Raw genomic sequence first — 13,347 nt, forward strand, 5'->3', positions numbered from 1 at the left:
CGTGGGACCCGTGTGGCCGGAGGAGGCTGTGAGGATCACGCAGGCCTCCGCAGGGACACCGAGTGGGAAGTCGCAGCCTGCGTTCTGTGTGTGTTGGCGATTTCCTCTGACGAGGAGGCGCTGCTGGCGGCTAACCTTCGACCCCTGCTCCAGGCGGCAGGCGGCCTAGTGGCGTCGCGTGAAGGTGGCCTTCCTCCTACGGGAACACCGTCTGCCCGCGCCCCGTCCACACGCCTCTCTCCTTTACATGACTCCTAGTTTTTTCAAAATTTTAAATGTAAGTGCTCCTCTCCCAGGTGACTTTGGGGTAAATCAAGGGCCTAAGGTAACCGTTGGCCTGATGCTGTCTGTTCGGTTCTCCTCCGGCCTCTCAACCCGCCATCTCCCGCCTCCAGGAGGCGTGCACCTGTGGCCGCCGCTCTGCTCCTGTGACTCCAACGTAGAGAACTTCCTCCCCGAGACACTGGCGCTGCCCTTGGCCCAGCTTAGTGGCCCGTTGTCCCATGACCAGCGGTCCTTGGTGCGGCCGGGGTTCCCGTGTCCAGAGCCTGATAGTTGCTGGCCCCAGACCCAGGCCACCCCTCCCAGCCAGCGGATCTCGGTCCCGGGGGCTTCTGGGAAAGCCCACCCTCAGTCTGAGGACTGTTGTTCCCTTTCAGGGCTCGATGCCTGAAGCACATAGAAACCGACACCATGGCTGAGGGGGTGGGAATGGCACCAGGAGTCGGACCGGTGGGGTCAGCCCAAACCTGGGTTCAGCGGCCTCGCTGCTGGGGCTCTGGCTGGGGAAGAATTCAGAGCCAAAACCCAAACGGTAAGAGAACATTTATTTGGTAAATCAGAGGCGGAAGAAGTAATTCCTGGAAGAAACGGGCTGAGGAAACAAGTTGTACAGGTAAAGAGAAAGGCCCTCAGAGCTTGGGATAGAGGAAGCCCAAGGTAACGTGCCTGGGGCAGGCAGGGGGCGGCAGAGGGGAGAGGCACGGGGTCCTCCTCCCCAGGGCGTTAAGGGGGAGATGCAGGGGCGGCCCCAGGGGAGGAGCTCAGTAGAGCAGCAGCTCCAGGTGTGTCCCCTCAGGGCTGCGGTCTCCTGATTGACTGGGCACCAGGGCAGGGGTATCATTCCAGGCAGCCGGCCCTGACCTCTGACCTCGGCCCTGACCTCTGACCTCAGCCGTGGCTGGTTTGTTGCTTATCTGGGCCTGGAGCTCAAATACAACTGAGGCCCAGATGTTATCTTAGGGAGCAGAGGTCAGGGGGTCCCAACCGCAGGGCATGGCCAGGATGTGCTAGGGGAGGAAACGTCACCCTGGGCGAGGTCCCACCTACAGCTGATGGTCCCTTGCCAGGCCCCTGGGACTTCCACCCTGGTGACCTTATGCACCTGCCCATCCACCTAACTGGCCCCACACCATGACATCGGGTTTTTTAAAACAGCGGTTCAGTTAAAGCTGAGTGACCCAGGGCTGGGGCTGGGGCAGGCGCAGGGCGCAGGGTCGGGCAGGCGAGGCGGGCACGGGGTAGCGGGAGGGCCTTCAGCACGGATCCCGCTGCACAGCGGACCCGCTTTCGCCCTCCCCTTGGGGTTTCCGAGGTCAAGCTCCCTTTGCGTATGGCCTTTGGGTCCCGCGGGAAGGACCGGGCGGACTTTGGTCCCGAGTGCAGCTAGAGGTCAAAGGTCTCTCCTAGGCGCTGCTTCCGGTGCATCGCTTGGAGTTTTGGTTCTTGTCTCTGAAAAGCAATCCGGAGTCTCGGTCCAAACAGCGCAGGACCACTGCGAGCTGGTTCTGCGGCCACACTGCCCCGCCCTGGGGTCCAGGAGGCCGGGATCCCCAGCCAAGTGACCGGCTCAGGCGGAGCCCGGGACCAGGCAGCCGGCTCGGGAGCCACGCAGCGGGCGGCGGCGGGGGAGCGACTGCGCAAGCGCCGGCCGGGAGCGCGCGGAGGTGCGCGCGCGGCGCCGGAAGGGGTGGGGCGGGGCGGCGCCTGCGCAGTGCGCGGCGCGGGGGCGGGGCGGCCGTCAGCTGACTGGCGGCGGCGGCTTCGCTGGGACAACCGTTGGCGGCGACGCAGGCTCCGGAGGGGAGATCGCCGGCGTGTCGGTTCTCGGCGGGCGAGGCGCGGCCGGCGGAGCACCATGGCGACCACCGTCAGCACGCAACGCGGGCCGGTGAGCCTCCGGGGCGGCGGCGGGCTCTCCCCTCGGGCGCGGGCGGCCGTGCGGGTCCCGCGCTCCCGGCGAGCGAGCGGGCCGCAGGCGGGGGCGGGGGCGGGGGCGCGCCGGGATGAGGAGCCCCCGTGCCTGGGTGGTCCCCGGATGGAGGGGGCTCCTGCGCCCCGGCGGGTTCCCCGACGGCAGCATCCGGAACTCGAAGTCTGTACCCCGTATGGGAGAGGCCCCGGCCTCGCGGGCCCCGGATGGGGAAGGCCCCCAGCGGGCCGTCTCGCCGCTTCCCTGGCGGCGGGAGGCCGCGCGGGAGCGAGGTGGGAGCTGGGCCCGGGCGCACCGGCGGTCACGAGCGGGAAGGCGGCCTCCGCAGCGGCTCGCAGTGCGCAGCCGCGTGACTGTGACCCCGGCCGGCGAGCAGCGCGCGGACCCTCTCGCCTGCCCTCCCGGGCGGTGACGGGCCCTCTGCACGGGTGCGTTTGCCCAGCTGGAGAGGAGCCCGCTTCGGGCGCGGAGGGCAGTGAGCGCCCCCGCGCGCAGTCACCGGCTCGCTGTTCTGACCCCGCCGCTCAGAGGTCCCCCGCCCTCGTCTCCCTCTTCTCCTGACCGGCAGCGGGGTGACCGCCCGCAGCCTCTGGGCCCCCTTAGAGGCGAGGCAGCCAGAGCAGCGGCTCCCTGGTCTGTGCGCCCAGCAGAGGCGCGATGGTCTGGCGGAGGCCCCAGTTCCCTGGCTGTCAGCGTCCCCCGCCCCGGTGGGTCCCCACCCTCACCTGTGGCAGCCGCCATCCTGGGGGGGTATCGGCTCTGACTGCACAAAGCGGAAGCAGCTGACACTTCAGCGGGGAATGGGGCGCCCTTGGGCAGACACGCGTGTGGGCCTGTGCTGTCCAGGCGGCCACGACGCATCCTCTGCCCTCCGCTGTTCTCCGTGTGGCGGCTGCGGCCTGAGGTCCGTGTGCTGCTGGGCGGCACCCACAGACCAGCACGTGTCCCGGGTGCCTTCCTGGCCTGTGAACGGGCAGGAACGGTAGGTCTGGGTGCCGTGGAGCAGGTGTGACTCAGGCAGCCGCTTTGGGCCGCAGGGCGCAGTGAGGGACCTTACAGTGCGGCTCTTGACTGCACACAGGAGCCACGCAGGGTTGGTCTCCATTGCATCTGTGGGTTTAAACTCCGTGGGAACGGGTGAGTCAGGTTTGTGGAGGAAGCTGACACTTGAGGGACGAGCAGAAGTTGTTCGACGGGAAGGCCCGGACAGGTCCTGAGCGCGCTGCTGTGCCCCAGGGGGAGCGACAGGCGTGGCCAGGGCCGTTCCAGATGGGAGGGCCTGTGGGCGGCAAATGGATGCTCAGTCTAGTGACTACAGAGTCGGTTTTTTAAAAAACACTTTGCCGGGCACACACTCTCGGTAGTTGCCACCTCTCCAGCCGACCCATGCCCCGAGGGCTAAGCAGCACTTGGAAGGACGCTTTGCCGTTAGCAGAGGCGGTGGGAGACCCTCTGCTGGCCTGGGCGCTGGGCGCCGGGAGGGATGGTGCAGGCGTAGCCAGGCGCTTGGCCTGGCCACAGAGAAGCCGCGACACCAGCTGGTGCTGTAAAGGCGGCATTGGGCAATGCCCCCTGTGCCGGGCCCTGGCTGGGCAGCAGCCTGAGTGTGAGCCCCGCCCCTGCCCACACGGAGCTTCAGCCGGGCCCAGGGAGCCCAGAGCCTGGACTCACTCAGGGACTGACCCTGAAGTCTGACCACTGCCTCCTGCTCCCGTAATAGAGGAGTGACACAGGGTCCCTGGGAGAGGGAGGAAGAGGGCCAAGGATGACCTTGCCTCCTCCACCCTCCAGAGCAGGTCTAGACTCGATTCCTTCCGCCTCGGCACCACCTACTCACGTCACACTCGCACGGCTGGTCCATCTGCTGTCACACCCTGCGGTCAGGTGCCAAGCACGCCCCTGGCTCCTCACCTGTCTCAGCATCAGTGGCCCTCGAGGGCCACCACTCCTGGCCGCCTGCTCTCCCTTCGTCTGCCCTGCGGTCCGTGCAGGTTCTAGTGCGTGCTGGGGACTCGACTAGTAGCAGAGTGGGTACAGCCAAGCGTTTCGGCTTTGAAGCGCCTGTCCTGTCGTGAGTGATTTAAGAAGTTGGCGAAGGCGTGGGTGATGGGCGAGGGACAGAACTGGTCTCTGCCGTGAAGCTAGAGAGGGTGGGATGGGAGGGGACTCAGTGGCGTCCTAGGTGGCCGGAGGATGGCGGCAGCATCCACCAGGGCCGAGCAGGACCGCAGACAGCCTTCCCTTCCCCGTGCGCTGGGGTCCGGCGCCCTCACCGCACCTGCTGTGCAGAGGGTGCAGTCAGCCGGCGCACAGCCACCTGGGTGCCCCCGAGTCTCACATGTCTGTCCTGGTCCACCCGCCGTCTTCGGTCTCAGCACGTCCACTCCCAGCCCCTCCTGTGGTCGTCGGCTGGACAAGGCCGTGTCTCCTGGCCAGACTCTGGGCCTGCTGAGCCCTGGCCCTGGGTCACTGTGGTGGCCCCTGTCCTCACGGGGCAGCCTCCTCAGGTGCACAGGGGCTCCAGGGGCTCCAGGGGCTCGGCTCCCTCCCGGCGCAGCAGGTTGCTCCCCGGTGTGGGCTCCTCCCCCGGGAGCTGCTGACTCCCCCTCGAGGCCTGCAGCCCGCGGAGCTGTTGCTTTGTTTTGTTGTGCCCTCTGTCCCTTTAGGCCTCGGCCTGGCAGCTCGCCCTGCCCTGGCTTCAGCTGTGAAGGTCATGTTGGCCTAGAGCCGTGAGATTGGCTTGGGCCAGGTTGTGGGGGCTCCAGAGCCCTTAGCTGTGCATTCTCCGCACGGGGTGCTGTTGGCCCCCGAGCTCAGGTCGCTGGGCTTTGTTCCTTAGAGCGTCGCTGCTGCAGTTTTCTTGGGGATCACATCGCCGTGAGTTCACTGACGGAACAGCCACGGGAGGTCAGGTGCAGGCGGGAGGTCAGAGGTGGACCCACTGGGGCCGCCTCCCGATTGCATAAAAATAACTTACATTTTATTTTTTAATTCCACAGAAGTTACTCACCCCATCACTAGCTATTTCAAGGGCTAAAAAAACACCTAGCAGTTACTTAAAAAGTATTTTCTCTGAGCAAACAAAGGTTTAAAGTTAAGCTCACTGAAGGTATTTAACGATTTTTTTCAGCTGCTTTACTTTTGTGGGGAAGTAACGAGTTTTTAAATTTTTTATTACATTGCTGTTAAATTTGTATAAATTGCTGCCGTGTGTGTAACGTGCTATGTTATATTAGCAAGTAACTCACATCAAAATGGGCTGAACAAATGAAGTTGGTGATCCCTAACCGCGTTAGAGAGGAAGTGACCTGGTCTTTTCACGGAGAAAGTGCCGGTAGAGAGGGGACACTAGCAGACAGCGTGCCTCCACTGAAAGTGCCATGGGGGTGAGCGTTGAGGCCCCTTGGAGGGACGGGAACCGAGGCGGCCAGGAGGTCCGCCCCGGGCCGGCTCTGTGCGTGGCGGCACCTGGGCCTGCTTCGCTGCGAGAGAGGCTGTTCTGGCCGAGCCTCGTGGGGCGGGAGGAGTGGCAGCTTTAATTGCCCTGTTAGAGGGAGTGTCGCGTCCCTGCAGAAGGTCTTCCCCGTCACCTGGGGTCTGGGTCGGCTCCGACCCGTCTCGGCGTCTCGGCGGCATGTGAGCCAGTGCCTTGTCATCGGCAGGCCTCGCTTGTGGTGGGAGAGGCCCAGCGAGAAAGAGTCACGGACAGGTAGACAGCTTGTGACCCCAAAAGTGATCCAGGACACCGCCTGGCAAGCCCGTCCGAGCCCGTGCCTCTTGGGGGGCAGCATCTGCTCTTCAGGGAGCTGGAGTGCCCAGTGCCCGCTGAGTGCCCGGCTCCCTCCCCAGAGCGGCAGGGGGTCCAGTGGTCAGGGTCCCAGGCTGGGTGCCTGACCCCAGGCCTCTCCTGCACAGGGGAAGAAACAGGCCAGCGTAGCCTGGGCATCTGGGCCCTGGAAATGGGGGTTCGGTCCTGCCGGCCCGGCTGCATGGACTTCTCCCCGCAGGTGTACCTCGGGGAGCTCCCGCAGGACTTCCTCCGCATCGCGCCCACGCAGCAGCAGCAGCAGGTGCAGCTGGACGCACAGGCGGCCCAGCAGCTGCAGTTCGGCGGGGCCCTGGGCACGGTGGACCGCCTCAACATCACCGTGGTGCAGGTGCGTGCCGGCCCGGCGGAGGGCGGGACCTGGGTTCTGTGTCAACAAATGGCGCTTTGCCGGTTTCACGGGTCGAGGTCTTGGTGCTGAGATCTGGGAGTGGTGGGTCCCATTCTGGGTTCAGGCTCCTCACCAGACCTGGGGCGTCCACGATCTTTCTCCCGTGGGCAGTCTCCACTCGGAGAGCTGGCGTCCTCAGCGTCGGCTGGGTCCCGGTGGTGTGGTTTTGCCCGGGCCAAGACCACAGGAGAAGTTTGATAGGGTCAGGTCTCACGTGTAGGCCTGTAACCCTCCTGGGGCAAATCGCGTGGCAGGGACCCACCCTCCAAAGCCCCGTCTTGCTCGTCAAGACTTGTGTGTTTTCTGCCTAAAATGCACTCCTCCCCATCAGTCAGCCCTGCTCCAGGCTGGGCTCCTGGGAGAGCCCCCCCTGCAGGGAGGCAGGGCCTGCGGGTGTTCGGGCTGCCCTGGGTGAGGCTGGTCCTTGGGGACCCCACTCGTCCAGGCTCGTGCCCCTTGTTCTCGGTGGCTCCTGGCGCTGTCCCGGGCAGCCTGCTTCTCCCCCCTCTGCTGAGGAGGCTGGAGACCCGCGCTCCGGCCGCAGCGTCCATCACGCCTGCGGGCACGGCGCCACGTGCCTCCTCGCAGCCTGCGGACTCCTGCGGGAGCTTCCTTCCCCGCCCTGGCACCCAGGAGCACGTGCTGCTCGGACCGAGTGGCTGGATTCAGGCCCGGGGAGCACGGGGGGTGGTGCGCTGAAGGGCGGACGGCTGTGCGCCTGAGCTCTCCCTGGCAGCGGCTCCTCGTTTTCCTGACGTGGCTTTGTTTCAGGCCAAGTTGGCCAAGAACTACGGCATGACCCGCATGGACCCGTACTGCCGGCTGCGCCTGGGCTACGCGGTCTACGAGACGCCCACGGCCCACAACGGCGCCAAGAACCCGCGCTGGAATAAGGTCATCCACTGCACCGTGCCGCCCGGCGTGGACTCCTTCTACCTGGAGATCTTTGACGAGGTGCGGGCGTCGGGCCGGCAGGCCGTGCTGTGCTGGCTGCTGGGCCGCTCGGGGACTTGGGCTCTGTGGTGCTGGTGACCCTGCCCCGGCGTCCCAGCAGCAGTGGGAGGACGTCGTCGCCAGTGACGCACGCGAGTGTTGGCGCGTGCTCCCTCCGGAGCAGGCCCCCGAGGCCCTGCCGCGAGGAGCAGGCTGGGGGAAGTGGGTGGTCCCCTGGCGGGCGGGAGGGGGTTCTGGGTGGTGCGAGTGGCAGGCCGTCTACCCGGGTGTCCCTGGGAGTGGCAGAGGGTGCAGTGGGCTCTTCCTCGCCTGGTCCCCTGGTCACTGCCTGGGAGCACCCCGTTCCTCCTGAGGTCAGCCAGGGTGCCCAGAGGGTGAGGGTGGGAAGCCAGGCAGGGAGGTGGGCCCTCTGCCCCTCCGCTCCCTTGGGAGGGTGTGTCCTGCACTTGTGCCCTGGGCTTCCCGCCTGGGGAGGCGTGGCCTTGAGTCTCCAGGCAGCGGGAGGGGGGCAGGGGCCGCACTTGGTGGTCTCGGGCTCTCATGCTGGTTCCCCTCTGCTCCCTCAGCGAGCCTTCTCCATGGACGACCGCATCGCCTGGACGCACATCACGCTGTCGGAGGCGCTGCGGCAGGGCGAGGTGGAGGACAAGTGGTACTGCCTGAGTGGGCGGCAGGGCGACGACAAGGAGGGCATGATCAACCTGGTCATGTCCTACTCGGTGAGCGCCGCGGGCGGGGCCGGGCGGGTGTCGGCCGGGCTGGCTCCTCGAGCCCAGGTGGCCCACGGCAGCTGACCTGCTAGAGCCGTTCTCGCTGAGGGGCTCGGCCGCAGCCCGAGTGGCAGGCCCCGCGTGGGCACAGGAGCCGCCGCCCTCTCCGTCCCGCGTTCTGCCGGGGAACAGTGCTGTGTGGTGGCCAAGTCACGGGATCGAGGCCATCTTTTTTAATTTTTAATTTTTGTTTCTATTTTGTGGCCCATCTTTCGAGGTGTGGCTTCCCTTACGGCCTTGAGGGCCCCCCTGTGCAGTAGAGGGTCGTCTCAGAGCTGCATGGGGATGAAGGGGGGATGGTGCTGGCCCTCGACTGGACAGCAGGGCCGGCCGCCCGGCCAGCACCTCGGGGCCTGGCTCCTCCTCAGCACCCGCCACGGAGGTCCTTGGGGGCTCGGAGGCCATGATGGCTCAAGGCAGGGGCAGGGCCTCTGGGTCCCTGCCATCTCCGTGTCTCCAGAGGTTTCTTCCAATCATGGGAACCTTTGCTGCGGAAGCCCAGCGGGCGGGGCAGGCGAGAGCAGGTGTGTGTCCCGAGTGGGCGATGCCGGCTCAGCAGCCCTCACCTGTGTGCCCGTCCCTTCACTGATGCCGGGCGATTTTAGAGCCAGTTCCGCATCAGCAGAACTTCACTCGTAAGCGTTTCCTCTGCACCTTTTTTATTTTTAATCCTCACCCAAGGCACGCTTAGAGAGGAAGGGAGAGAGAAATATCGATCAGCTGCCTCCTGCACGCCCCTGACTGGGGATTGAGCCCGTAACCCAGGCATGTGCCCTGACCAGGAATCGAACCGTGACCTCCTGGACGCTCAACCCTGAGCCGCACTGGCCAGGCACCCTTATGCATCTTTAACAGGCGTCTTTACAGAAACACAAAACCGCTCTTACACTGACGGAGAGATTTCAAACCTTAGAGACTCCCGGGAACTGTCCTGGGTGCTGACCCGCAGCTCCCACTTACATTTGTTGTGGAGCCTGTCTTCTTCGGTGACATCTCAGTTGGCCACGGTCCTGTAGGGCTGGCGACATTTTTACCCGAGTCATTCATTCTCCTGGTCTTCAGCAGAGGAGTGCTGTGGGGCCCTGGGCTGTCACTCCCAGGACGCGATGGGTGGGGCTGCCGTGAAGGGGTTCGTGTGCGCTGGGGTCTGCTGTGACCCTGTGACCGATCGCCTTTGTGTGTTGCAGTCCCTGCCGGCCACCATGATGATGCCGCCTCAGCCCGTGGTCCTGATGCCCACCGTGTACCAGCAGGGCGTCGGCTACGTGCCCATCACGGGTGAGCGCGCCCCTCGGGGTGGCTCCTGGGGTGGTGGTAGAACGCGGGGGGGGGGGGGCGGGCGGGACTGGGAGTGCGGCCTAGAGGCTTAGCCTGGTCTTGGAGTGAGGCATGAGGATCCTTTCAGAAACGAGGGTCAGGTGTTACACTTGGGTTTTCTGTGCATGTATAGGAAATGGAATTTTCTTTTTCCTTAGCTATTGGCACAAGGAGGGTGAGTTGCAATTTCCGGAGATGCAGAAATGTAATTTTTAAATATTCCAGCACATGAGTTGCCCTAACCCCGTGGTCGGCAAACTGTGGCTCGCGAGCCACATGCGGCTCTTTGGCCCCTTGAGTGTGGCTCTTCCACAAAATACCACGGCCTGGGCTATTTTGAAGAAGTGGCGTTGGAAGAAGTTTAAGTTTAAAAAATCTTGCTCTCAAGAGAAATTTCAGTCGTCGTGCTGTTGATAGTTGGCTCTGCTGACTGATGAGTTTGCCGACCACGGCCTTAACGGGTCACGTTCCTGTTGGGTGCGGTGAGCCGTGTGCTCTAGCCACACTGTTCCCGTCTGTCTGTGGGCTTTCCCGTTCATTACAGTGAGCAGTTTGTGGCAGCACAGCACCGGCAAGTGGCCTTGTAGCTTTTACGTCTGAATTTTAAAACCCTGACTTTAGCTGCTGGTCAGCTCACTCTGGCTGTGGCACACCTGGGCTCAGGCAGCGGCAGGCAGTGCGGGACGGACCCCAGAGAAGGGAAGTGGGCGAGCCCCAATGCCTGCCGAGGTGCAGGGAGCTGGGTCCAAGCAGAGCGTGACCGCCCCACTGCGCCGAGGAGGCACGGCCAGCATGGGCGGTGGTCAGCATCTGGGGGTGCTGGAGAGGAGGCGGGGTGCTGGTGAGCCCACCCCACCCCCGTGTGAGTTCCTCTTCCCTGGTCACATCTGCAAAGGCCCGCTGCCCGGTGAGGCCCAGCCCCAGCCCCAGGGGAGAGCCTCGCCGTCCGGGGCTCCCGGCACCACGTGTGCTGGTGGGGGAGCTGCTTTCCACGGAGGAGGGCCAGCTGTGTCTGTGGCTCCATCCTGTGCGCTTCGCGGGCCCTGAGGCTCTCCTTCAGGAAGAGGAGGTGTCCTCACGGGGGAGGCTCCCCGAGCCCGTCCTGGGACATGTTGAAGCAATCCCAGAGGAACAGAAAGCTGCGCTCCTCTCCGTGTGCCTGGGGTTCAGGGTCACGTGGCTTGGGTGACCTTGCTGGTCGGTGCCCCTGAGCCCTGGCGGCAGCCCTTGGGGAGGCTCGGCGCAGGCTGCTCTCTTGAGCCAGCGGCGTCCTCGGCACTGTCGACGCCGCCTCCTAAACCCCGTCTTGGGCTTGCAGGCATGCCCGCCGTGTGCAGCCCTGGCATGGTGCCCGTGGCCTTGCCCCCGGCAGCTGTGAGCGCCCCGCCCCGCTGTAACGAGGAGGACCTGAGGGCCATCCAGGACATGTTCCCCAACATGGACCGCGAGGTGATCCGCTCGGTGCTGGAGGCCCAGCGCGGGAACAAGGACGCGGCCGTCAACTCCCTGCTGCAGATGGGGGAGGAGTCCTAGACCCCTGCCGCCTGCGCCCTCGCCGCCACGCCGCTCCAGCCCTTTGGACCTGCCGCCCAGGGCGCCCGAGCCCTATCCCAACGAGATCCCGTGTCCCCTCCTCAGTGTCCCGTCGCCAGCCCACCTGTTGGGGATGCAGGTGGGTTTTGGGTTCCGGGCAGCTGCTCTGGACTGCCAGCGGGGGTGGCCGTGGTAGCCTCCCTCCTCACTCTGGGGGGTGAGTGGGCACGTGGGCCGTGTCCTGTGTGCACACTCCCCTCCGCTGGGGACGCGCGCCCTCAAGTGCTCTGAGCTGCTCCTCCTGAGTGCCCTTCTGGTTTGGTCCCTGGCGCGTAGTCCGGCCGCTTACGGGGATAGACCTACTCACTTAGGTTCGCAGTCCACTGACAGCTGCTTTGGGTTTTAGAACTTGCCAACTGAAAACTCCCGTCTTCCCTCCGTGTGCTTCCTGGGCCTGGCTGCCCCCCGTGGCCCGGGCCGGTGTGGCTTGGCCAGGCCTCAGCCACGGTGTCCGCCTGCCTGTCCATCCCGCCAGCCCCCGTCACAGCCCTCGCAGTGGCCGGAGCGGGGCTGTCCTAGCTCAGAGGATCCCTGGTCTCCGTCTGCTGTCCGTCAGCTCTGGGGAATGTCAGGCCGAGGGGCAGCTTCCTCTCCTTGATTGGCTCTCGCACCAGAACCTGAACTTGGGGCAACAAGTAATAGACCTAGTGCTTCGCTGATGGGAGGGAGGGTGCTGGGACCTGCTGGCTCCCACAGACATTCATTTCCGTGAGCATTGGGCCGGGTCCGAGGGTCCGTGTGGAGGGTGGAGACAGTGCCAAAGTCCCCCGGAGCCCACGTGCGCATGTGCGAGCTGCACCCTGGCCCAGCGCTGGCCATGGCCGCGGCCACAGCGTGGGGACAGGGTGGTGCCACCTAGTGAAACGGGGAGTTCCTCAGAAGTGACGCCCTTTAAGCCCCGCCCTGCACGGAACGCGTGCGTCCAGCTGCAGCCAGCGGCTCTGCCTTGGACTCCGCTCTTCCGATTCAGGGTCGGGCGGTCCTGGCAGCGTGGAGGCTGGTGGCTAAGCCAGAGGAAGCGAGGGCTGTTTGGCTCCTCCCTCCGACGTGCGGCTGTGTGTGGTCAGGTGCGCTGCTCACGCCCGCCCTGTGAGCCTGGAGGGTGTGCCGCGGGGTGGCCAGGGCACGGGGGCTTGGACCACTTGCTTGGCGAGCGCAGCCTTCTCGTGGCCCCGTCGTCATGCCCTTGTCACGTTCCAGCAGCTTGGCTTGTGCCTCGGAGGCCGACTCCTCAGCGACGAGAGCGTTGGGCAGGCCTGCAGGCCCTGGGGTTTGAGTGGTGGCCTGAGCGGCCTGGCAGCCCCCCCGCTTTCCAGGGAGTCTTGTGGGACCCCTGGGAGCACTCGGCCCCAGCCCAGGGCAGACGCGCAGGCCCCATTCGTGGCGGCCCAGTGTGCGGGTGCGTAGTTTTTAGGGTGACGGGCACTTGCCACATCCCCGCTTTTCTTTCTCGTGCGCGCTGTGTTTTACTCGACCAGAGCCCCCGTTTGACAGGGCCTGCCTTGCTAAAGCAGACCGGCCTCCACAGCTGCCCCGGCCTGAGCTCACAGTGCCGCCTGCACCCCTCAGGGAAGTGCGGCCCCCGAGGAGGCCCCGGGCCAGGCCGCCTGCAGATGGCAGGTCGGGGCGCTGCCGCTTCCTCCGGCCTCAGCCGGCTGTGGGTGAGGCGAGGCTGGGCAGCGCGTCTCCTGAAGGCCCCCCTTCACCAGCCCCGCCCGCCCTCCGCCCGCCCGTGTGGGTGCAAGTGCGTCTCGGAGCCTGTGCTTCTGTCCTTCTCCTGGGTCCAGTGTCCAGATTTTCTTTGATTGTAAAATATATTTTTACTTTTCAGCCTTCTAATTTAATAAATGACCTATATGAAGATAGAGAATTAAAGTCCTTCAGGGAAGTTTACATGTGTGTTCCCGAGTCTTCTTTAACTTCGTGCCTAACAGACGCGCTGCAGCAAACTAGCCGGGGACTGGGTGGACGGTCGGCAGGTGGCCGGCTCACAACGTGACCCCAGCATCACGCGGGCTCGGCTTTGGCGAGAGCTGCGGGAGGCCTGGCGGTCGGTGCTGGCCAGGTCGGTGTGCGCGCACTCCTGGCTCTGACCGTGACCGCCTGCCTCGCTGGCAGGTCGTGTGATGGGGCCGGGCCCAGGGAGACCTTCCACCACCCTCCCTCTGCCTCCCAGGTGGCCGCCGCCCGGAACCGGCCTGCCCACGTGGAGATCATCTCTGGTCCTTCCTGCGAGGGTCAGGCCCACCGCCAGGGCGCCCTCTGCATCCTGGGCGCACAGACG

General features: G+C 65.1%; 1 protein-coding gene across 1 annotated transcript; it reads left to right on the forward strand.

Annotated features, from left to right (window-relative positions):
* Positions 1 to 2,010: 2,010 nt before the first annotated feature.
* TOLLIP (toll interacting protein) lies at positions 2,011 to 13,001 on the forward strand. The gene is made up of 6 exons (XM_079788074.1): positions 2,011 to 2,170; positions 6,220 to 6,369; positions 7,201 to 7,383; positions 7,950 to 8,102; positions 9,341 to 9,431; positions 10,789 to 13,001. Exons 1-6 carry the CDS (start codon positions 2,138 to 2,140, stop codon positions 11,001 to 11,003), a joined length of 825 nt encoding a protein of 274 aa, XP_079644200.1. The 5' UTR covers positions 2,011 to 2,137; the 3' UTR covers positions 11,004 to 13,001.
* Positions 13,002 to 13,347: the final 346 nt, after the last annotated feature.

This window comes from Cnephaeus nilssonii (genome assembly GCF_951640355.1).
Source record: "Cnephaeus nilssonii genome assembly, chromosome: 13".
Taxonomy (NCBI): domain Eukaryota; kingdom Metazoa; phylum Chordata; class Mammalia; order Chiroptera; family Vespertilionidae; genus Cnephaeus; species Cnephaeus nilssonii.

Excerpts from the sequence above, each read along its gene's own strand:
- TOLLIP (XM_079788074.1), top strand. The coding sequence starts at position 2,138 with ATGGCGACCACCGTCAGCACGCAACGCGGGCCG. Across the intron at positions 7,384-7,949 it reads ACCTGGAGATCTTTGACGAG|CGAGCCTTCTCCATGGACGA; the intron begins GTGCGGGCGTCG and ends CTGCTCCCTCAG. Across the intron at positions 8,103-9,340 it reads ACCTGGTCATGTCCTACTCG|TCCCTGCCGGCCACCATGAT; the intron begins GTGAGCGCCGCG and ends TGTGTGTTGCAG.